Source organism: Eurytemora carolleeae, unplaced genomic scaffold (assembly GCF_000591075.1).
Source record: "Eurytemora carolleeae unplaced genomic scaffold, Eaff_2.0 scaffold933, whole genome shotgun sequence".
NCBI lineage: Eukaryota > Metazoa > Arthropoda > Copepoda > Calanoida > Temoridae > Eurytemora > Eurytemora carolleeae.
In genome coordinates, this window is record NW_019396846.1 from 75,362 (window position 1) to 84,767 (window position 9,406).

Genomic DNA, 9,406 nt, shown 5'->3' on the forward strand with positions numbered 1-9,406 from the left:
ACTTTCATACAAATCGTAAAACCCTTATCTCTGTGTTTATATAATTACAGCGAGGAGAACCAGAAAAATCTGAAATAGGAAGACGGCTTTTAGAATCAAGTTATAACTTAAAAAAGTCTAATGAGCATGAGACATAGCAATTGTACAGTGTAAACAAGCTGAGTTTGCTAAATTAGTGATTTATAAGTGTCTAGTAAAACTGTAACAACATAATGTCGTCTTCCTATAACCTAATTCCTATTGTTTTCTGGTGAAAAAAATGAACAAGACGATCTTTCCGATATAACATGTTCACCAACTAAATAAACGAGATATTTCTTTACCTGCTATAATTGACTAATGCGCCTGATAAGTCTCCCCCTTGAAAAGCACTATTTCCCGCCTCTCTCTACAATTATACAAGACGTTTAACAATGTCGTCTTCGAAGAAGCAAATATTTGAAAAAATAATGGATGGCATATCTTTCGACTTACGCCCCATCCGCTGTAGTCTGAGTCTGACCTACTTGCAAGTTGAAATTGGCGTTATAAGCGGCTATTTGGATATGTGGCGGTAGCAGGCCCCCAAGCCTGTCGTAGCTACAGGGCTTGACCCAGAAATTGTTTTAAACTAAACTTTAATTTTGAAATTTTTTGAATTTTTAAACTAAAATTAACAAAATATCAACAGCTGTCGTAGGTCTGATATTGAAGTAGGTTGGCAAGGAAGTAGGTCAGAAGTTCAGTAAATGGATGATATTTTATTTTTACCTGTGTTCTACTACCCTCAAGGTTTTTCTCATGCCTACAAAACATTTTATTTGATCGTGTGTCGTTATTTTTTAATCAAAAAAAAGTTATGCGGGGGATCTTGATAAACGTATAGCCAGGGATAGGGGAACATTCAGTCCCCCCCCCCCCAACATTTGTATCCAGCCAGCTTACTTTTTAAATGCATACAATAGAATGGTTAAATCCTTGTAGTGGTTCGGATTATGCAACGTTTGACCAACGTGTCTCTAGAAAACTAGTAAGGCCTGTATGAAAGTCAAAAGTACAATTCATGACCAGTTTTATACAGTGGTATATTTCAAGAGTAGCTAATTTTTGAGAAAAAAAATTTCAAAAATGTAAAAAAAATACTTTTTTTGGCAAATACTGTGACTATGAGTGTGACACATGCTTGAACTTCTTTAGTGTTTCAAAATCGTAAATTTATTATTGTTTGGTCTGAGTCATTTCAGATTCGTACGCACCACTCATTGATTTAAAATGAAATCGCTTTAACTGTAAAAAGTGACGAGTGAAGGTGGGTGAGGGAGGGGGGGGGGGCCTAGGTGGTACATTCTCTCCGACTTTTTAGGGGTAACTTATATTAAATTTTGTGTTCACTGATTTACCTGATATTGCTGATTAGCTGAAACCTTTGCTGCACAAAAGATAATTCCCAAATAAACTTGATTTTGTCCTCCCTGTTTAGTTTCAAGTTTTCCATTCGGAATTTAAACACGTATTTAAAAAGTTAATCAGCTAATAGATTTATTTAAAAAAATTATTTTTATTCATTGAGAACAATCAACTTGAAGGACTTGTAGACGTAATTGCTAGTGACTCTTCATTTCTAGAGGGATTTTTTTTATTTACAACTCACCCTTTAAATCTTTATCATATAAAGAATGAAATAACCAGGTTTATCTCTCGGAAAATTGATTTTTTTCAATAGCAGACTTTAAATGGAGGTTAACTTGAATTTACGAGAACAGTCCCTTTAAAGGCAAACATTCTTAAATCAGATCTTTTAGAAACCCATTCCTAGTTTTGAGATTTTCCCATTTTTCCTTTTCCATCGGCGACATGTTTTCCAGTAGTTGGAGCCAAAGGGCAGGGAAAAATCCCTGCCTATCAGGGGAAAACATTTTCCCCCACTGCACCGGGGTATCTGAAAAATTATAATTTTTTATAATATTACAAAAAATAACTTTTGAAAAAATTTGGATATGAAAATAATCATCTACTATTTAATATAAAATTTTTGTCCAATAAAATTACAACTTTTTTTGTCATAATTTTAAATATATCAACATTTAAAACGTCCTAAAAGTTGTTGCAACGAGAACTGACAAAATTCATTCTTTATCCATGGTTAAAAGTAGTTGGGAGAGTTCTATATCTAATTCTATTTATATATATTCTCTTCTGTTAATGGATTAATACTGTCTATACCTGCTACTGTAAATATTCTTTTATACGGACTCAAACACGTGGTGGAATATTTAGGTCAAAACCTTCACAAAACCGCGGAATATTTCAAAACCTTCACAAAACTGTGGAATATTTCAAAACCTTCACAAAACTGTGGAATATTTCAAAACCTTCACAAAAAACCGGAATATTTCGAAACCTTCACAAAACTGTGGAACATTTCGAAACCTTCACAAAACTGTGGAACATTTCGAAACCTTCACAAAACTGTGGAACATTTCGAAACCTTCACAAAACTGTGGAATATCTCAAAACCTTCACAGAACTGTGGAATATCTCAAAACCTTCACAATATCGCGTAATATTTCAAAACCTTCACAAAACTGTTGAATATTTCTAAACCTTCACAAAACTGTGGAATATTTCCAAAACCTTCACAAAACCGTGAAATATTTCAAACCCTTCACAATATCGCGCAATATTTCCAAAAACTCCACAAAACCGTGAAATATTTCGAAACCTTCACAATACCGTGACATTTTATAAACCTTCGCAAAACTGCGGAATATTTCAAAACCTTCACAACATCCTATAATGCCCAAAACCATCAAAAAACCGCGAAACGTTTCAAGACCTTAACAAAACCTTGGAATATTTCAAAACTTTCAAAAAACCCTGAAATATTTCAAAACCTTCACAATACCCTGAAATATTTGGATCAAAAACCGCGGAATATTTCAAAAGCTTCATAATACCGTAGAATATTTAGGTCAAAACCTTCTCAATACCGTGGAATATTTTCAAAAACTTTACAATACCAAGGAATATTTCACAAAACCATGGAATATTTAAAACCCTTCACAGTACCGTGGAATATTCTAAACCTTCAAAATACCTTGAAATATTTCAAAATTAGGTTAGGTTAGGTTATGTTAGGTAACCTTTACAATACAGTGAAATATTTAAAACTCTTCAAAAACCGCGTAATATTTCCAAAAACTGCACAAAACCGTGAAATATTTAAATATCTTCACAATGCCGCGGAACTTCACAAAAGAATGATGACATTTATGTGTTTATATTGTTTTAATTTTTAAATGCTTCTTAATAGATATCTAATTTACTTGTGATTATAATTCTTAAATTAATAAGAATACAGGGGTTGGACCGTCCGTAGTGATATTTTTTAGAAAACTTAAATTTGAAAATGAAATTCATTCAAGCAACACGACTGAGCTCGGATCTGATTTTGCTCAAATATTTTTTTTTGTAATTTGTATTCACCAAGTGAAATCAACTCAAAGCAGTATTTAAAAAATTTAAGTAACTTAGAAAAATATGAATTTTCAAACATTGAAATTTCAAAATCTATAGATAAGGGCATGTAGAAGCTACTATTGTGATTTTTAATCAAGAAACTGTTTAAACGTAATAAAAAATACGAATATCAAATTTCGACCCCAAATTATTTTGAAAATTATGAAATCTATATATAAACTTTGCTTGTCTGTCTGGGTGTCTACATTTATGCATCTAATAAATGTAAAAACGGCTGAACCGATCGAGGCAACTCACATGATCCCAGCTAGGAAAGGTTTATGGATGGTCGAAGTAGAAAAATTTGGCCTGGGAATAAATGTCAAAAAATATTTTTCAAAATTCACCAGTTTAAACCAAAAAATCTGCAAATATTTAGGAACGATTTAAAATTACAACTTTCAGAGTTCATATTTAAAATTATTATAAAAGGAACGAGAGCGCGAAGCTCCCTTAAAGCCAAGTAATTTATACAATACAAGAATAAGAATATGTTTCTTGTTTAGAAAAGTTTTAACTTGATTTATCTAAATATCATAATACTTGATGCATGACAATAGTGCAAAACCTGAAATAATTGTGCACTGTTCACTAGATGAGTTGCCTAAGGACTGCCTGAGTTTAAAGCCTATAGATGACATGGCATTATTAAATTTCATATTTTTGTTTCCCTTACACACCCCCCCCCCCCCCCCCGGCCCAGACATGCAAATATCAAGTCCTTCTAGACGTTTTGCAAACACAAATGTGAGACAAAAATACTTTTTTTGGTGAAAAATTGTTAATATGTCTTGTTTTTAAATCAAATGGAGGTAGGGGGCAATGCTTTCACCCCTTAATTTCTTTCAGTTTAACCCCCCCCCCCTACCCTATTTATATAAACCTAAATAATTTGAGCTACACCTCAATCTATTTAACGTGACCATGAAAGGATTCTGAATCAGACATATTTAGAAATTTAAGACGACATTTTAAAATAAAATCATATTTTTGAGGATTCTTTTCAAATAATATTTTAATGAAATGTTTTGTACTGAATCATAACAAGGGGGGGATATCTTGGCGTTTCTGAAACCCTAAACAAATGTGTGAAATGTTTAGGGTAACTGGATATTAAAAACGTTCTGTGTTATCAATCAAAAAACAATTACGTTTTATTGTTCAGGTTTAGTGTTTAAAATAAATGAAATACAGGATTTTTTGCATCTCTATAAAGTAGTTTTATTGTTTGTTTATATTTAGTTTAAAAGCAGACACTGTGTGGGGTAACCTTATCTTTCTTATCTATCTATCTATCTATCTATCTATCTATCTATCTACCTATCTATCTATCTATCTATCTATCTATCTATCTATCTATCTATCTATAATCCATTTATCTATCTATCTATCTATCTATCTATCTATCTATCTATCTATCTATCTATCTATCTATCTATCTATCTATCTATCTATCTATCTATCTATCTTTATATCTACTTGATCGATTAATTGCTATTTTCCGGTTGACAAAGCTAACAAGATCGCGCCCAGTGGTTGTGGCGTTGAAAGTTCAAGGGATTGTAGTCGTGTTGATCGTGTCCTGTTTGAGACATTGATCAATTCATGCCCTTTGATTTGGCATTGATAGTTAAGAGCTACCGATTGATATCGATAGCTAACAAGATTGTATCCATGTTTAAACATTGATAGCGAAGTAAAACTGAACTGTACCTTGATAGATACTTGTTCAAGGAATTGTTGGCGTAAAACTAAAAACTGAACACCAAACACTGAACACTAAATGCTGAACACTAAATGCTGAACACTAAACACTGAACACTAAACACTGAACACTAAACACTGAACACTAAAAACTGAACACTAAACACTGAACACTAAACACTGAACACTAAACACTGAACACTAAATGCAGAATATAATTTACTTAGAGCAACTATTGAAGGTATTGTCTAACTCACTAACTCACTATAATCTAACGATCTAGCTAACTCACTCACTATTATCTAACTATCTAACTCACTAACTCATCATTATCTAACTATCAAACTCAATATATAATGAATTTCGTGTAACACTATATCTGTAAACCTGAACTACGTTGTACATTAATAATTATCTATGTTTGTAATTAGCTACGCAAAACTTGTATTACGATTAACCCAACCTAGCTACGTCTGTAAATACTTCGTCAAATCTTTATTGTGATCAGCTTAACTACGCTTATATATATCTGTGCAAATCCTGTAAATATGTACATTAACTTAACCTTTAACATATGTATCTAAATGCACATCAGTTGGAATAGACTCTGCTTTGATTACATTGTGAGAGTATAATTACTTCTTGGTTAGCGAATGAGAAGCATCCTGAATCACTCTCTTGAAGTATAGAACTAGATTGGGAATTGATATCTTGTTTAGTATCTTGTAAGACAGATACCTGAGATAGTTTACAAGCTTGTGTCAGTGTTGACATTGATAGCTGACAAGATTGTGCCCATGTTTGGCATTGATAGTTTAGGAGTTTGTCATCATGTTGATATTGAAAGCTGACAAGATTGTGCCTGTGTTTGGCATTGATAGTTTACGAGCTTGTGTTCATGTTGGCATTGATAGTTTACGAGCTTGTGTTCGTGTTGACATTGATAGCTGAGGAGATTGTGCCCATGTTTGGCATTGACAGTTTATGAGTTTGTGCCCATGTTGACATTGATAGCTGAGGAGATTGTGCCCGTGTTTGGCATTGACAGTTTATGAGTTTGTGTCCGTGTTGACATTGATAGCTGACGAGATCATGCAAGTGTTTGGCATTGATAGTTAGGAGTTATACCTGGATTGATACGGGTCTGAGAGACTCTTATGGAATAGGGCATTTACTACAAATATAATTTTACTATCTAAATCACTATAATCTAACTGTCTAACTCACTATAATCTAAGTATAATCTAACTATCTAACTCACTATAATCTAACTATATAACTCACTTTAATCTAACTATCTAACTCACTGAGTGTGTTTAAGACAACTGATGTTCAGATTATTAGGCAAATAAACATTTTTTACAAAAAATATCTAAAATTTTCAAAATATATGTTTCGAAAATATTGTGTTCTAAAAGTATTTAATTATTTTGAATTTTGTCTTGAACTATATGTATCCCTGTTTAGGAGAAAGCAAGGGAAAATATTTTTTGAAAAGTGAAAGCAAAGTTGAATCTTACCGGTGCATTTGTATAATTGTCTATTCTATAGTTAGGATATTCATACCAGAACTAGGAAAATCATCGTATATATATAAAGTTGTAATCTCTGTTTGTCTGTTTGTCCGATCATAACTTGGGAACCCCTGGACCGATTTGCCTCAAATTTTGATTGGGGAACTCGGGAGACCCACGGGAATGTCTTAGCTTGGTTTTGAGATCCTAAGTTGACTGGGTCGACTTTAATAGCGAAACTGCGAAAATTTAGTTTCCCGGTAAAATCGTTCAAGTGCGGGTAAACGTCGGGAGTAACTTTTAGTAACCTGGGCTGCGCTGGGTTCCCAAGCTAGTTCTAAACTTTTTTAAGGCATAAACCATCAACCATTGCATCATATGGTCATATGTAAAGAGTTTTTAGTTGGCATTAAAGTCGTATTCTTAGTGGATAACCCTGTATAAAATCAAATATCGAATCCTGAAATACTCGTAAAATACTCATGCTGAATTCTATTTTAAATTCAATGCTTTCATTTATTAATATCATAAACAATAATTTATTTTATGAATTAATATAATAAACAATAATGTATTTTACTTATTAATATCATAAACAATAATTTATTTTTAGTTCATTTTGAACCAGATTTTGATTCCCCCCCCCCATCCATCAGTTCTTTACATGACTTCTAATACAAGTATTTAGATATTTCAACTAGGCCAAGCGCTGCGACCACAAATTCAAACAGCTATCATGGTTTACTTTAGTTATAATTTAAAAGACAATAATTTAGACAGATCGTCAAATTCAACCTATAAATCGTCTAATCACTAATTAAGTTTAATGGGTCTGTTTATACTGTCCAATTTCTGTGTCCCATGCTTATTGGACTATTTAAAGTCATAATTTGAACCTAAAAGTCGTCTTCTAATTTCAGAGTTTTCTGGTTATCACTGTAGAAAGTTTGAGTTTTTGACAAATACTCAATTCCTTTAAACTTGAAGTAATTTGAAAGATGTCACAAATAAATTTGAATTCTGATCTACGTTGTTTCTAAAAAATCACATTTTTTCTAAAAATCACATTGTTAGCCATGAAATATTTCCCCTCCTGTCTTTAACGGAAGAAGAGCTCCTTGCAACCTATAAAATATAAAACGTATTAACTTATTGTTTAGACTTTTGGTTGATGATTCATGCGTTTATCAAAACTTTAAAACTTAATAAATAAAACATTTAAAACAAATTAATCTTTTTAAAAAGAAAAATATGCTTGAATTTTTTCAGATAATTAATTTTAAACTTAGTTTTAAGACGTCTAAAAAACGAGACAAATGTGATTATCGCACCTACTATATTGATAATTTCTTAACGTTTTAAAAGTTTTTTTGTTCCAAAAAATATTGCGATCTGTGTATTATTATTTCAGAAGATTAATTGTCCGTTTACCTGTAAAATCTAGTTTTGTCATCAATGTTTCTAAAGACAAATATTTTTCATTATTCATAATTGTAAGGAAAAAATGATTCATTTAAAAAGTGGCATGTCTGATTCATTACGGAAACTTTTTTAGCCTGGATATAGAAAACAGAAATTTCTTTTTTTAACTAAAACATGATAATCTTTAATTGAGGCTACTCTATAATAATGACATGCAAATTCCACTTGCATTAAAGAAATATTAAGAACTTATCTCTTTTCAGGACAGAGAGATGAAATAATCAAACATAATTGTTATTCAAATAACGGTTGAAAGGATATTATTAAGCATACCGCTAAATATACGGTGGTTCAACACAAGTTTAATATAATACCTGTAAATACTTTTAGAATAAAAATCTTTACAAACATTATCCACGAGTCTATAATCCTAAAAATCAATTTAAAAATTATATATTTGTCTCGTCTTAAAGTAATCTTATAAATATCTAAATTTAGTGACTGGTTTATGTTTTTGGACTTCAAACTTTTTCACAAAAATCTCTGGGTCACGTGAGTTGTCTAACAAACTTTAAGCTTGTTCGATTGAGACGTTTTGACGTTTTGGACACAAACAGACAGACAAGCAAAGTACATATATGTATATGATAACATTTTTGCATAGTTTAAACATTTTCAGAATCCACTTTTAAATAAGTATTTTATGGTGTGTTTTTTAGGGTCCAAACATGTTTTTTAAATCGCCAATCATCAAATGAACGTCAAAACGGCTGAACCGATCTGGCTCAATTATTGATTAAAAATGCCCCTCCCACTTTTATATCATATTCGAATTTTGAATATTCACCAATTCAAAAAAAGAAAATTTGCCAGTCTTAAAATTCAAAGTTTGATTGTTTTAAAATCTAGAAAGTATACAGGCTAGCAGATAGGTCAACAACCAAAGGGTGAAATTGTTTTTTAGACAAAGAGGTGCGAAGATCTCAAGAAAGAAGCATATTTTATTATTAATAATTAATCCCACTTACACTTGTCGTATTTCCTGGATTTTCTGAAAGCCAAGAATACTCGGGGAGAAGGTTAAACTTATATTTCTCTTCAAGCCTAATATACAGATATTTTGTTTAGAAAAAAAGATATTTTACAGGGTTACCCAAAACATTAACATTAACATTAACATTGACTTTAAACAATTCATTAAAGTTTATGGTTGTCAGTATATAAAGTTAACATTAACGTTAACATTAACATTAACATTAACATTGACT

At 31.6% G+C, this 9,406-nt stretch overlaps 2 protein-coding genes across 5 annotated transcripts in view; both read right to left on the reverse strand.

The window, feature by feature from the left end:
• LOC111709343 (SET and MYND domain-containing protein 4) overlaps window positions 1-9,406 on the reverse strand; it is a 39,261-nt gene that overhangs the window by 29,119 nt on the left and 736 nt on the right. For both annotated transcript variants that reach the window (XM_023482986.1, XM_023482985.1), the window contains exons 2-6: window positions 3,684-3,688; window positions 1,792-1,920; window positions 1,380-1,451; window positions 751-784; window positions 324-388 (exon numbers count right to left, since the gene is read on the reverse strand). In XM_023482986.1, coding sequence (XP_023338754.1) covers window positions 324-388; window positions 751-784; window positions 1,380-1,451; window positions 1,792-1,895 — 275 coding nt within the window. In that variant the 5' untranslated portion in view covers window positions 1,896-1,920; window positions 3,684-3,688. The remainder of the gene's footprint in view (window positions 1-323; window positions 389-750; window positions 785-1,379; window positions 1,452-1,791; window positions 1,921-3,683; window positions 3,689-9,406) is intronic.
• Window positions 7,704-9,406, reverse strand: part of LOC111709344 (uncharacterized) — a 21,718-nt gene continuing 20,015 nt past the window's right edge. For 2 of the 3 annotated variants that reach the window (XM_023482988.1, XM_023482987.1), the window contains 4 exons: window positions 9,167-9,242; window positions 8,513-8,568; window positions 8,148-8,177; window positions 7,704-7,841 (listed from right to left, as the gene is read on the reverse strand). In XM_023482988.1, the coding sequence (XP_023338756.1) occupies window positions 7,787-7,841; window positions 8,148-8,177; window positions 8,513-8,568; window positions 9,167-9,242 (217 nt within the window). In that variant the 3' untranslated portion in view covers window positions 7,704-7,786. The remainder of the gene's footprint in view (window positions 7,842-8,147; window positions 8,178-8,512; window positions 8,569-9,166; window positions 9,243-9,406) is intronic. The other variant, XM_023482989.1, reaches the window with a different exon arrangement.